Source organism: Poecilia reticulata, linkage group LG17 (genome assembly GCF_000633615.1).
Source record: "Poecilia reticulata strain Guanapo linkage group LG17, Guppy_female_1.0+MT, whole genome shotgun sequence".
NCBI classification, from domain to species: Eukaryota; Metazoa; Chordata; class Actinopteri; order Cyprinodontiformes; family Poeciliidae; genus Poecilia; species Poecilia reticulata.
The window spans coordinates 3773227-3788618 of NC_024347.1; the positions used below are offsets into that span (position 1 = coordinate 3773227).

The 15392-nt window shown below is 39.4% G+C and overlaps 1 protein-coding gene across 1 annotated transcript in view; it reads right to left on the reverse strand.

Moving 5' to 3' along the window:
• The window catches only part of LOC103478967 (opsin-3-like), a 62796-nt gene that overhangs the window by 34732 nt on the left and 12672 nt on the right, over positions 1-15392 (reverse strand). The window contains exon 2 of the mRNA XM_008433140.2: positions 13583-13911. Within this exon, the coding sequence (XP_008431362.1) occupies positions 13583-13911 (329 nt within the window). The remainder of the gene's footprint in view (positions 1-13582; positions 13912-15392) is intronic.

Consider the following 15392-nt stretch of genomic DNA (forward strand, 5'->3'; position numbering starts at 1 on the left):
TCCAATCAGAGATTAAACAAACTACTGATGAAATAATCAGCTGCCTCAGTCCAGACCCTGTAATTTGTCTTTCGAAAGCGCTGGCCATCAATTGCTGATGTTGATTCCGCTCTGCTTTTGTTATGTTATTGTTTATGCTCAAAGAAATCGTCCGGATTCCTTCCTTCACACAAGGGATTTCCAGATGGATCAAGATAATATTTTTCAATCCACGTTTTAAGCCCCGGGCTCATTTCAGAGATATTTATATTGTTTATATGTTAATTTCCTGGTACGATCTTGCTTTGGAGATTGTGAATGCGCAACACGTAATCTCTTCCGATCCTAGTGTTAAAATTTGGTGCTTTATTATTCTGTAGACGAAGGGAGACCGGCTGTCATGAGGCGTTTAGCTGCATATCTGCCCAGGTTGAAGGGAATGCAATGGAAAATAATGCAATATTTTATAACTCAGAAAACATGACATAAAAGCACAAACTTAAATAAACTATTATGTTAGTAAGCAAAAAAACGTCCTAAACATTCCTCCTGTTAAGACTTTAATAGCTCAATATTTAGAAACGTGTCCAACACGGACTGAACGGCTTCCTTCACTTTCTGCTAAAACTATAGACAGACTATAATTATAAAGCAGAGCAGGAAATCATTCACAACTTTTTCAGTTCACCTATTGTATGTGGGAATTTTTCTGCCATAATCCAAGAGCACACATGTTAAGTCTGAAAGCAGGACCTCATGTCTTTTGTTCTCAAAACTTTTAATACTTTTGCTTACATTTTCGTTTTGAAAGCAGGACTTCACGTGTTTCTTCTCAAAACTTGTAACGCTTGTACATAAAACTTCTCCTGGCGCTTGGACTTTCTGCTCGCTTACGAAACATAGAATTGCCTCTCCTGGCAACCTCTCAGCCAATAGAATGAAAGCGGGGGACTGGTTGCATTTGTTTCCTTCTAGCGGATGGGCCTGTGTGGCTACTATCGATTGTAGCAACCTGCGCCACCCAGTGGATGTAGGAAGAAACAACAGCAACGTCAGCTTTCTGCTACGTCAGCAAGTGCTACTGATCACTAACAGCCTTCTGATATTAGGCAGGATTTTGTTCACCCAACCAAAGACAACATGGACAATGTGCCATTATGAACACATATGCATGCTCTTGTTTACATTTGTCCAGTCAAAACCAACGTCGCCACAAAATCTTAACCAATTATGACATTCCTGTCCCTGAATGATGAGCTTAGGAAACTGGCAGGAATCAAATATCTTTAATATGAGGCTTGTCTAATTAGTGGCTGCCACTAGTACAAAGACCAGTTGCAATAAAGCTTATTGGAACCAACAAACTACAGCACTTATGAAACTCTACCACACATTCCATTTTCCTGAGACCCAGGAACTTGCTGACATCACAAGTTATATTTATATTATTTCTTATCAGGTCCATTGGATACGAGGGGTGCACTGACTGTAATTTTATGGCTGATCACCGATCTTTTAAAAAGCTTCACCTACTCAGTCCAATTCGCAAGTGAAAACTTAGAACCGTTTGAGAAGTGCAACCCAAAAAAATAAAAGAAAATCACTACCAAATATTTCTGACATGCACAAATAAGTTTGTTTTGCAAATAACTTTTTCACTTCATCAGTCAAAATTCATGACTTTTAATACAATTTTTTTACAAAAATATAGTTTTGATCAGAATGTGTGTTTTTTTTAGATTAGATTGTTTTAATTGAATAATTGTGAAACAAATTTAACTCCATACTTGTTCCAGATGTTAAGTTGCATTCAGACTGAAGAACAAAAGTGGATATAATATGCCACTGCATCTTAGACTTTCCACTGAATCACTAACCGATTCAAGCAGGTATGGAGAAGTACAGTGTTTTTAATCCCGCATTTCAGAAGAGCGATTTGCTAAATTTTAAAAATAGCCAAAGGTGGTTGTAACCGATGTGTGCCTGATGATCTGGCTAGCCTTCTGACTGAAAAAACTTCTCTTGACAGGATGCATGATTGATTGGAGAAAGAGAATGAAGAACTCAAACAGATTATGGAACATCTCTGTCACAAAATTGAGCGCTCCAAAACTATGGTAAGTACCAAGCAATAAGACCTGCAAGCACATTATGATATGCTTGCAAATGAAAATGATGCACTCTATCCACAGCTCATATATCTTCATGCAGTTAAGACAGAGCTTAAAAACAAGGACATGAGAGGTGCAGTGCGTTGTTTGGAAATGGCATGACAGTCTCTGAAACGAAGACTTGAGAAAGTGATCCAAAGAGCTGGAGAGTCTTTCAGATGAATTAGACGATCTCCAAAGCCAGCACGAGAGAGATTGTGAAAAGATCGCAAAACTTAGTCGACTGAACAAGAAAAGGAGGACGAAGAGCAGCAGGAGATGAAGGAGGCCAACTTCAACTCTCAAAAGACTAGGTACAGGGGTAGGTACAGTTTTCCAGACAATGTACGAAATGGGAACATTCAGGTACTGGTTGCCACTGTGGATTTTCTAATTCTTCTGGTTGTTGTGGTAAAACTGGTAGCCTTGCTGAAACTGGTTCTATGGAAACTGGTTGCTTCACTGTGACTGGTTGTTCTAGTGATATTGGTCACTTTGCTGTAACTGGATGTTCTGGTGTAACTGGTTGAAAAAAAATACAAAGTATACTCTGAGATGTGCCTCTCTTAACCTTTCTTGAGGTCCCGACCCACCAGTTTCATATGCGCACTCACTGAACCTTTCTGCAGTGATAAATAAAATATGATGTTTTTTCCCCCAAATCCAAGACATAGGGGTGACCCATCTAGAGTCTAGTTGGGTCACCCCAAGATCACCAAGTCTTCTTAAAAGGTAGAGTCTCTGAGAACAGTTCTTCAAAATATAGTCAGTGTTTTCAGCAAAGCTGAGCTGACTGTCCAGGAACGACCCAAGGTATTTAAAATTTGCCACAGTTTCAACAAGTTGGCCATAGAGAKAAACTGGAACCACTTTAAGGTCTTGTTTAGATCATTTAATTAGCTCTACATTCTTAAGAGAATGAAAACTTAATAATAAATAATAAAGACTTTGCGGTATTCTGATTTAGTAATGTAAGCCTATATTAGCTGTGTTACCACCCCCACGCCACTAGAGGCAGTACCAACCCCGAAAAGATGCGACTAAGGAGCAGATTCAGAAGTACACCGAAAGCTACAGAATTTGGTAAAAACTGTGAGCTTTTTACCAAATTAAAGACACAAGTTCAAATCCATGCTGAGTGGAACTCCTTCAATCAGGGCTCCTCCGCAGCACTGATTGGTTAAGCAATGTAACATGATTCTCTGCAGCAAGTGATGGCAAAGCGGGGCGTCATCACGACTTTACACAGTGTGTCTTTACCTCCGCGGCAGAGGCTCTGCCGAACCCCTGAGACCGACTCATCGAACGGGTTCGATCAAACCCAGGTTAAGAACCACTGCTCTAAGGCCTTCTCAACAGGTTTAAACACTATTAAATCCCTACCACCTAAATTATATTGCTTGTTCAATAAAGTTTTATTATATTACCTCCAATAGTCTATTCTCTTTCTTGTAATGTTTCTCTTGGCTGTGCTGCTCAACTACATGTGGATTATTGATGTCCTGTTCAATCATATTTCAGGCTCTATGTGTTGCCAGAGGCAGCCTGATCTGCCCGGAGCTTTTAGAATCAGTAGAACAAGCCTACATTAGCTAAGTAATATTGCTGGGTTTCAGACACATGACCCGGATGACACGCAAAATTCAAATGGAGGTTCGGAAGAGAATTTCTGCAGATTAAAACAGAGCGAAATGGATCACAACGAGTACGCAAATGTCCCAAACAGGCTGGAACAGACGAGGTATCTTGAAAAAATTTGTATATTTGAGATATGATCAATATTTTAGATAGGATCCGTATTATCTTGGTAAAAAAGACTACTCTTATAATCTTGAGGATTTACCCAGTGCTGAAGCGATCCACATCACAATCTGGTGCTGCAGACCTCATATTATACGAGCCAGAAAGTTTTCAAAAGTCTGGAGCATACAATCATTTTATTTCAGGTTGCGTCAACCAGTTAGGATCAAAATAAGCATTAAGTGGCTATCGACTTGTTTCTGAACATTGTGCTATTTTAAGTAATTAGTCCATGATAGCGTTGCTATTGCTAACAACGATCTAACCCATGTTATTTCTATGTGCTTGGATCCCCTGGTAAATTATTTACTTAGCTTCTGTAAACCCAAACTCATGCTGGAGTTGTACGTTAATGTTGAGTCGCTGTAGGACGCTGGATTCAGGTCCAATGTAGGTCAACTATTTGCTGAGATCTACAGAAACCTCGTGTTCGCGTCTGGCCACGAATACAGCTCGTGTCTGGCCACGAACCACGTGGGGAAATAGTCAGAGCTCACTGTGACTGTATGGTGGGTAGGTTATATTTAATTTACTTAGCTTTTTTATTTTCTTTTTTTTAGCATTAAAGTTCCACTGAATAAACATATTTTCTGTCCTGCACTCAGCGCTGAGCTAGCTGCTACCAACATTAGCACTTTGGAGAGTACCAAGGGTGGGCATAAAAATAATATATTTTACCTTACATATGAATGCTTGTCCTTCTAAGGAACTGTCCAATAAAATATCTGAAAACACAATTTAAACGATGCGAACATTACCCGTTAGAAAGTGGGCGCTGCAAACTCTGGCATTGTTAGTTTCCTCACCTTCGGTTTTTAGCCGTAGAGTGTTAACCTGCTTTTCTCCTTTTTTTTTTTTTTTTTGGTGTTTTTTTAAAAATCAACTCCCGTGTGACAAACTACCTTTGAAACACAAAAATAACGTTTATTTTTCTCTCTATTAGAACGGTTGGATTGGACTCAGACTTTAGGCATTTTGATGGTGGATCAACAGAAGTAAATGGGCTGCATTTACTTCTTGCCCTAAATCTGCATTGGGTGACTTTAGTGCTACATCTTCTGAAACCCATCAATAGCAGTGTAACTTCTATTTTCTTTAAACCAATAGCTTTCAGGTTAGCCTCTCAAAGGCTGCTAGAAGAACCAAAGTGACAAGTTTTTCTTTCTCTGATCATCTCGTCAGAACCAACGTATAACTCATACTGTTATACAGTTCATGGTAACTTGAATAACCAATATGAAATTCTTCCTTTAAACCTTATGATTTCCTCAGGACATTTATTTGTATTATGGGGGCCGTTTCAAGAAGGTGCTTGAAAATGTTATTTGCGCTTTTATTACATTTATTAAATTTTAACTTTGTTAAAATCCTGCCTTTTTGGAAAAGTGCAGCAATTTCAACTTTTTTGTAAGACCATGTTGCGGCGAAAATATAGCTTAAATAAAAATGTCCAACTTTGAGCACAACTTTTTGAAAGAAAGAAGAAAAAAAAAACTTGGAATTTTAGGCCACAACAATCATAAAAAAATAATAAAAAATCTCAACATTCTGGAGACGCTCCATATTGTTGGCTTGTATAACTTGTAGTGTCAGAGCGGTGGATTAAATCAGTAAACTCCCTCTGAAGTCCCAGGCAGCAAACGCACAGCCTGCCACTGCTGGAATTGCTTTCCGCTCATATAAAAAGCCTCACTCTCATTATCAGGGAGGAGTGACATAAAGAAGAAAACTCTGACTGTCAGCTGTGAGTACACCAGCAGACACTTTTCTGGCTGTTTATCGGCATGTCTCTCCCTTTCTCTTTGTGTACCTGTCCATTTCTTTTCTACACATTCAGACCGGAATTGAGAAATTATTTTTTATCCGGCCCAGCCGGTGCTAAACCATGTGGCCTGACAGTAGAGCTGGAGACTCTCCATTGTGAGCGGACCAGGGAGCTGCGTGGCAATTAAAAGAGGCGCAAACGAAGATCATTCACGTGAGCCTACGCGAAAAAGGAACAAAATACAAGAGCTCAAAACATGGAAGCTGATGCCGAGTTATTGGTGATGAGTAAAGGATGGAAAAAAAAGGACGAAAAGGAAGCAAAATCTTCTAACTTTACAAGGAATAGGTTGCGCTTAGAAACGCAAAATTGTAAGTTCTGAGATGACATGAGAAGAAAAACAAAGTGAAAGAAATATTGTTCCCGACTGATTAACGTCTACGTAGCCTGGCTGGTGACAAGGAAGAAAAAAACAAAACAATGATGTGGCCACAATTTAATATCTTGTGGCTACGACTTAACTTGTGGGAACAAGTTGCTTAATTTGTGGAAATTACTTAAAATCTTTATTCGTGGGAATGACAACTCGTGGCCATGAATTAATATTTTGTGGGAACGATTTAACTCTTCGTAATCGCCACAAACAACAGAGAACAGGTGGTACCACTCAGTCCCACATTCTTCAGGAACGTCAATGGTGGGATTGGGAATCACTTGATGATTTAAATCCCTACACCTGGCCGACCGCTGCAGAAAAAAAGACAATCACATTGTTCTCAGTGAGGCGGTGTTTTTTCTTCAAGGTTGCCCTGCAGCCTGAACAACAAATTTTGCCCCCAAATCTACCTAACTGCTAAAGAAAGAAGCTGTGTTGGTGACAGATGTTGCCAATGGAAGGACAACCAGGGGACTGTTACTCAGGAGCGCTAAGAAATCTGTCTCACGTTTTGTGCAGGAGTTTTACACAATTCAGTTCCCTGTCTGTCTCCACCAAATGAGTCCAGCCAGACCAACACAGATTCCAGCAAGTTTTCTCTCTCTCAGCTACATCAGAACACCTTCTAGTAATGCTCAGGTTAAGGACAGTTTGAAAATTGGCATTCATCCAACTATTTTGGAGTTTGTTGGAAAACCTAAAAACGTTCTCCTCTGTGTTTTTTCCATGTCCGTTTGTCCGTGTTGTGTGCTCTTCTTGCGTGTCTTGGATGTCTGAACCAACTGTATCCGGGTCGGTTATTCCTTTCTGAACAGTGGAAAAACAACCAACGACTTTGCTCTTGTCCTGGGACAGTGCCCCACTATCCAGGGTCGTCTTGTTTTGGGGAACTGGGAGCAACACACCACTGGTTTGGTTCCACAGACGTTTCTGTCTGTTAATTGGGCTTCCCTGTCCAGGGAACAGCTCAACTTCAAAAACAACAGAAACCCTACAATTCAGGGATTTTTTTTTTTTTTTTAAGACAAATCGACAGCTGTGTCGTCTGTCGAATCCCTTTCCCTCTGAGATAAGTTCCCCGTCCGGGGAAGTTTGTAATTCAAAGTCGCTGGTAAATGTGCCTTTTAGCGACATCTCATCTTTCATGAAATCAAGGAAGTAACCACATTAATTGAAATGCAAATATAAATCATCTGACATTAAATATTTGTAATATTGTGTAAGCAATATTTCTACACTCAAGTCGTCTGCTATTAGTTTGACAATGTGCAGAGTGAAAGTGAACCACACTGGCTGAAAAGGCAATAAATGAGGCAATTTTGGCCCCCAAGGTAACCGAGCTACAGCACACATATTCAACAGAAATAAAGGCTTTCAAACATTGAACTGCGTGTAATTGTAACAGGGTTTTATTTTAATAATATTGGAGATGTGGAGTTTGTCAAAATGTATTTATCCATTAAAATGTATTTCGTTTGGTCAAGAAGTTGTTTGTCCAGACATTAGTGGACTGAATGTTTTGTTTTTAACGTAAACTCTGCTTGGCTTGCGGAGCTCAGGCAGTTGCCACGACAACGGGCATGCTTACACGACAGCGAAAGTAAAAAGGTACAAGTGGTTTTGAGTTGATCACCTATTCAGGGTTGTTTTACCTTTCTTTACCTTTGCTGTGGCGCTTCAGAGCCGCTGTAATTTCTGAACATTCAAAAAATGTCAAAAATTGGACTAATTGCCTCATTTGTTTGTGAACGAGGCAATTCACAACAAATATCAAGTGGAACAAATATATTTCATTAAGTATTTAAACAATTGGCTCCTACCATGAAAATTATGCGAAATTAAATTAATTGACTAGTAAATGTGTTTAGTGCTCTCTGGCATCTTGCTTTTAGCTCAGAGTCTGAAAGGCGCTTTATTGCTTTTTCCTCCTATCAGTCTGCAACTTCTCACATTGAGGTCATCAAACCAAAGTTGAGATCTACCGTATCTGATTGATACCTGCTGGTTTGCAACCAGCTTCTGACCATGAGAAACCAGTAACAACCTCCCAGTGTCAGAATCTCACAGGGGAAGAAACTGCATTAGGTTTTCTGCCACTTTAATATGTCTGATATAACTGATGTGTATTCGCATATAAAATAAGTCAATAGAGTTTCATTTACAATTTTTATATCTTTGTCATGTGGTGCCCACAACTTTAAATCTCATGCCGCACGGCTTCATTTGTGGGAACAACTTGTTTAATTCGTGGAAACAACTTAATGGTGCGTTCACACCAAACGCGTTTTGAGCATCAGACGCATCTGGTTTACATTCTAAACTATGCAGAGGCGCTTCAAGGGCTTTTGCGGCACGTTTGGAGTGTCTAGTGCAGCCTGATTTGAACCGTTTGGAGCGTTTGATGCATCAAGAGCATCCAACGGAAAACAATGGCAAGAGCAGACGCGTCTGACGCTCCTCCACATAGACTTTGAATGTAAACCAGATGTGCAAAACGCTAGGTGTAGAGCAAAATGTCAAGCATCTGCATTCAAAGTGCACAAGAGTCGAACTTCAAGCGTTTTTGGTGCGAATGCACTGTAATAACTTGTGCCGACGACTTAATGTCTCATGGGAACTACTTATTTCGTGGGAAAGACTTAATCATAACTCATGTTTGTTCACATGGTTTTTTGTTTGTTTTTTTTCCCTGTCATGTCATCAGGCTCTGTAAATTAAATTTATCTTCTTACCTTATATGTTGGGATGAGGGGGCACTGATTATCTGAACCAAAAGAGTATATTGGTCCCGTGACGCTACCACACACTCGCTTCTCACCGTTTGTCTGGGGAAACATGATGATCACACAGCTGGAGCGAGCTGTTACAATGAATGAAACTGCTCCTCAACCCGCCGTCGGGACGCGTGTGTGTGTGTGAGTGTGTGTGTGTGTGTGAGTGAGTCAGTGCAGAAACCCAAACACTGGTTTAACTTGTGCTACAGTTTGTAGCCGAGGGGGGAAAAGGTGCAAATCTGGGAAAACACGGTCTGATCTGCTGCTCCTCGCTACTCAGAGCGAGGCGAACGCTGCTGAATATTTATGCGCCGCGTCAGGTCAAATATTCATCAAGTGTCTGAGAATCCCTCTGAGGATTTCAAAGAGTGGTGTCTCCGAATCAGGAAGTGATAAATACAGTGCTGGCCCTTTCAGTGGCATTAGCGGTAGAGTAAAAAAAAAAAGCTGGCAAAATAAGTTAATCATTTATTCCAGTGGCATAATCTTACACTCAAGATGTTTTTTTTTTAAACAAACTTTAATTAGAATATATTTATTCAGAGTAAAAAAAATTCCATGATGAGAAATAATTGCTTCTAACAAAAACCACAAACCGTTAAGTAACCCGGTTTTTCCAGTAGACAGCACTTGATCCACAATGTTGGAGCACGCAGAAATAAATCTTTGACTATTCCTCTTAGAAGGTTTCTACATCGTTCAGAGTCCTTAGTCTGAGTTCCTATGGAAGAAGTTTGACTTTGTTTCCTCAGACTGGTTTCTTTGATGTTGTTGCCAAATGTTTTAGATCCAAACATGATTCAGGAAATGTTCTGGTGTCTTACAAGAGTCTTCAGAACAGAAACAAACCCGCAGCATCACTCATCCTTCACGGAGCTCAATTTTCCTCTCGTCAGACCAAAGTATGCAGTTTCAGTTAAAGTCCTGGTATGATTTTTTTTTTACTTCACCTTTACATAGCATGTAAAACAATAAAGTTTTACATGCTATGTAAAACAATAAAGTTTTACATGCTATGTAAAACTTAGCATGTAAGTTTTACATGCTAAAACTTACATGTAAAGTTTTAGCATGTAAAACTACATGTCTAATTGTTCATGTCTAATGAACAATTAGACATTGTTCATTAGACATGAACAATGTCTAATGGTTGTCATGGAGATTCTGTGACTTGAAGATGTCACTCTGCTGCGGTTCACATTCTGCCCTGTTTATTCCGCTTTAACCTCTGTGTCATTTGCATAGAAAGTCCGAGGTGCGGCAGCACAATTGCACTCTTGTCCGCCTAAAAACTTAGGTCTTGGTTTGGTTGAAGTGAACTCTGGTGCGGTTCCAATTTATATGTGAATGCCAAGCAGACTGGAGACCGCTCCAACAGCAAGACGTAAACTATAGCGCTAGGCATTCTGGGTAAATACAACCAAAACAAACAATGACTCTACCGCTAGCGGCTGAAACACTTTGTGGTCTTTTACCAACAAAAAAAATTTTAAAAAAGGGAGAGAAATCCTACACCCACTAAAATCTGACACCACTCCATTTTGTTACATTTTGTGAAGCAAGTTGTTTGGGTCAAGTCTTTTACTCAGGTTTTTGTGTGGTTTTTGTTTCAGCGCCACCACAGGCGAGGAGGGGAACAGGTCTTCCAAAAAGTTTGGATCGTTTGACGGTCAAGTCAAACTTTTGACTACTACAGTTCAAACCTTAGTCTATGCTGAAGGCTAAGATTGACCAATAGTTTTTGAAGCAGTGAGCCAGACATTTTTTTTAAAGACGTCTTCTACGAAAATTTTGTTGAAGGGAAAACAAATGAATTAAAGGAGTTTAAGACCAAAATAAATGGACTTTAAAGCGCTGCTCAGGCAGGGTGAAAGTTTCAAAATTGTGTTTATAACTTTGACCTTTTTTAGACACTGAAAACTCCTGGCTGAATCATTAGCTGCTTCACTGAAGCAATTTGTAATATAACAGAACTTTGTCTTCAGGTTTTATCAGCGTTTTTCGACCAGATATGCATCAAGAAGTTAGTTGGCGACTGAAACTGGATGATTTTAAGCTCTTCTTTGTTTTATAAACTAGAACGGCTTCTTTTTTGGGGTGACTTTTCTCCCACATACAACAAGACTTGCAGTATTTAGATTGCATCTGGTTAGTTAAACCAACATCTCTATAAATGTTGCCAGAATTCGAACATTTATTTCAAAATGACATTAGCCACACTTACCTGATGTACTTTTATGCTTCCGTAACAATTGGTAGCAGTGTAGTGGCGACTCTCGAYCTTTATAWACTTCCCCGACTGACTCGGACAACAGCAACACGAGGCAGGACAGAATATAGGCAACGCAATGATTGATTCATGCTAGGAAACAATCATCAGCTGAATCAAACAGACTGCTTGACTTCCAACCATATTAATCTACTTTTTCCTTTATAGGGATTCCAATAAATGTGTGAACCAAGTGGTGTGAGTGTGACTTTCCATTTAAATCAAAGTTCTATTAAAAATTCCATGACTTTTTCAGACAAACCTGACTGAATTTGCTGCACAAGCTGCGTCGTCAGCCAACTCTGGGGTTTAGTTGATGGGTTGTGGCTTCAAGTGAAAGCTAGCAAGGATTTATTTGGTAGAGTACATTTGGGAACAAGAAGATACAAACCAAATCAAGCATTTACTATTTACCAGAGATGCACCGGCACAGATATCTGAGGTTTAGAAACAGAAAAACAGAGCTGAATTGATCTAATTTTTTAATAACAAATTTACTTGATAACCCTGCACCAGAAGAGCACACTCAAAATACACCAACAGCTTCACAAGCTTGGCCAAACATGTAAAAATAACTTTCATTTGTTCAGTCAGTGCAATTAGGAGTAATTGCACTCCAAACTGCAAGCAGCCAATGGAAAAAATAAATAAGAAAGAAACTGTAACTGACCAAAACAATAGGTTGATTACCTTTCATCAAAGATGCGAAAAATAAACTGTAACAAACCTTCTTTCAAATGGTTCAGAAAGTACAATCAGGAATTCTAAATATAATGTAAAATAAACAAACATGACGTCGCTCAGAGCACAAAGCATAGAATGAAACTGAATAGATCTGCTCTTAATGATTGGGAACAGCTTCACAGACACCCGATCTAGATTTTTTTTTTTTTCAATATCAGAACCGATACAGATATTAAAATCGGATCAGTGTATCTCTAGTATTGTTTCCACGGCTTAAATTTTACTGCTGGATGAAAGCTCGTCTGTTTAGCTTCCGTAGATTAAGCCACTGAAGGAGTTACTACTGTCACCAACCCTTCGAAAGTACTCCAGGGACTCTGTGCTTTTGATCCGTCTTCTCAAACCCCCAGTCGATCAGACAGGCAGATCACAGTGAGAGGTTCTGCTGGAGATTTCTTCCTGTTAAATGAATCCTCAGTATGAGGGAAAGCTGCTAAGCTGATGACACCATCTGCTGTCACAGCACACGTAGAAAAGTCAGTGACTTCTCTACATGTAAAACAATTGGGTTGTTTTGCCAACTGACATAATAAACTGAACTTGATCACACTGTACTGTAGTATACCTAGACTCAGATTGGGATGGATTTAGTTGAAAATAAATTTGTCAATGTGATTTGATTGAGTGGAATATATATTTTTACAAATAAATTGCATCTATGTTGTAAAGATGACATCTGTTAGGAATTGGGGCTAACTTAATAAGCTGAATTGAAATGACTGTTTTACCTTTGGATTAAAAATAAATATTTTTCTAAAGTTAATGTGCTTATTTAGTACATAAATGAAACTATTTTCATGTAATGGTTATACTAGCAGACAAGACCAAGGGCAGAAATGTCGGCTAAGTTATGGACAACTTTAGCTTGTACTTATGTAAAAGATGTTTCAACCACTAACTGTTTATATTACGAATGTGTGCAAAACTTTGTTAATATTCCGGTAATAAAAAAACAATAAAAATCACTTGTGAATAAGTTTGTTTACCCAATAAGTCATTATCCCGCCATCATCCTTCAACTATTTCCTGATGTCGTCTTCTTCTTCGTGGTTTGCACCAGTGGCAACATGCGGTTGTTGATCACATGTGTAATGCAGGAAGAAAAAGCGTTTCCATTGCAGTTTGGCAAAATTTTGATATGGCTGGAAACCACTTCATCCTACCGGCAAAACGTTTTATTAAAAAAACAAGAGTTTTTTCTTGGCATATTTCCACCAAGGTTTCCCCCAGAAAACATGCTAAGCCTGGTGGTAGAAATTCTAGGGCAGTCCAACAGCAGCCCACAGTGTATTTGAGCTAAAAATGTTAAAGATTACAAACATTTGGAAGTGCACAAGCAGGTGTTATAATTTGGAAATAATAGCATGTTAGGCCAATGGGCAGGTGCAGGGATGGCACCCCCTATCACCCAGTTCAATAAGTCAACTATAAGTTAGGTTTATTGTTGACTCATTTAACTGTCACTGGTCTATAAAAAGCCCTATTCAAAATAAACAACACATGGCCTGGTGGGGTGGCAAGTAAAGCCTGTGGGCCCGCCAGGCTTATAAAACACTGGGAGAAATCCTGTTTGTTAAGCAAGTTTCTTTTCAAAATGTCAAACTGCGCAATTGAAATGACCATATAATTAAGAAAAGTAGCCATTGGCTGTCCTGTGTGTCTCACCTGTTTAATGGCGTACAACAGTTTCCCGTAGCAGTAGACGATCACCAGGAAAGGTCCGATCAGGCAGAACACAAACAGGCAGATGATGTAAGACATGTTGTTTGCCGTCTTTGCTGTCCAGTCGACTGAGCAGGTGGTTCCGGGGCCCTCTGGACCATAGTGGCTCCAGCCAAAGAGCGGTGGAAGGGTCCATAAGAGGGAGTAGACCCAGGACAAAAGGATGCCCAGGGAGGTCTTGCGGTAGTTGGAGGAGTCGGCCTCGGTCGGGGTTATCATGGTGCTGTAGCGCTCATAGGACAGGACAGCCAAGGAGATCAGGGACACGATGCCTACAGGACACAACAATCTTACATGAATTTATTTTAAATTGTAGTCTCACCATTGCAAAAACACAAAATCTAAGTATTTTTGTTAAGTTTCTACTGCAAATATCTTAGGGTGTATTCACGGAAGCCCTATTTAGTCCGCTTTAATCGAACTCTACTTAATTTGCCTGAAAAGTTTGGTTTGTTTGTGTAATCGAACTCTGAGACCAATCCAAAAAATAGGAGTGCACTGAAGAGGACCACATCGCAGAGAATTCTGGGTAAATACAACCAAAGCAAACTTTGGATTGAATCATAGCTTATACTTATACTAGCACGAGAAATATCTTGTGGTTTTTTACCAAAGACAAATCCTCCAACCGCGAAAATCTGACACTACTTCATTTTTGTTTACATTTTGTGAAGAAGGAAGTTGCAGTCAGTGTTTCCTTCAGTAGCTTTTGCTGCAGCTCCACCACAGGTGAGGAGGTGAACAGGTTTTTCAAAAGGGTTTGGTTCGTTTGTGTGAAACTTAACCACACCAGCTGAAAATGATGCAATTTTGGTCCCAAATCTAACCCGACACCATCAGATGTGAAAACATCCAGAGTTGAAACCAGACAAAACAAATTGACAAGTAACTTTTCTGCAAGATATAGGAACTTGGTTTAACTTAATAATTCCTTAAAATTGATGTAAAATTACTATTTTCTCACAAGAGAAAAATGAATGCTATAAGTTAAATAATCTGCTAATGGAACTAGCACTTTTTCCATCAACATTAAGGAATTGACTTAAAATAACAGCCTGTGCTGAAAAGTTGTTAGTTAGCTTTACCTTATTTCAAGTGTACAAAGATATTTTCACTAGAAACTAGACTAAAAATATTTGGTAAGATTTTGTGCTGTTGCAGTGAAGACAGCGTGGATTAACTTCAGACAAACAGCGAGCAACGGAAAACAAACGCATGGGACCGGCAGAAAGTACGGCAGACATGTTTTTCTTCTTCTGTCTGTTCAACTGGATCATAAACTGGAGACTGAATCGCACTGCATGTCCAAGTGCGTATCTTCCCACTGCCTTGAAAAGATCTCACAGCTCTTTCTGAAATAATAATCATAATAATAAAAAAAAAAACACTGCCAGCACGGGATTTATGATGTTTCTTTTAAATTGGATGTGTGGTATGGTTCAACTGTTTCTAACAGGCCGGCATTTTTCATTCATTGTCTGCTGTCTGATCCCAGTTGTAAGAGCAAACAATGGCAATAAACCTGAGCTGTCTCTTGTAGGAGCTTGTCAAAAACAACACGTTGTAAAGGCTTTAATATCTTTTTTTGATCGCTCAGTGAATATCTTCATTGTGTCTTTTCTGGCTTTCCCCACGTCTCTATTGCATTGTGGTTCTAACACTGAAGAGCGAGGGCCTTGAGCTCAGTGTTTATGTCAGTTCTTTGGCCTTTCCATCCCACCTGCTATTTGTTTTGAAGCCATAATGATCCACG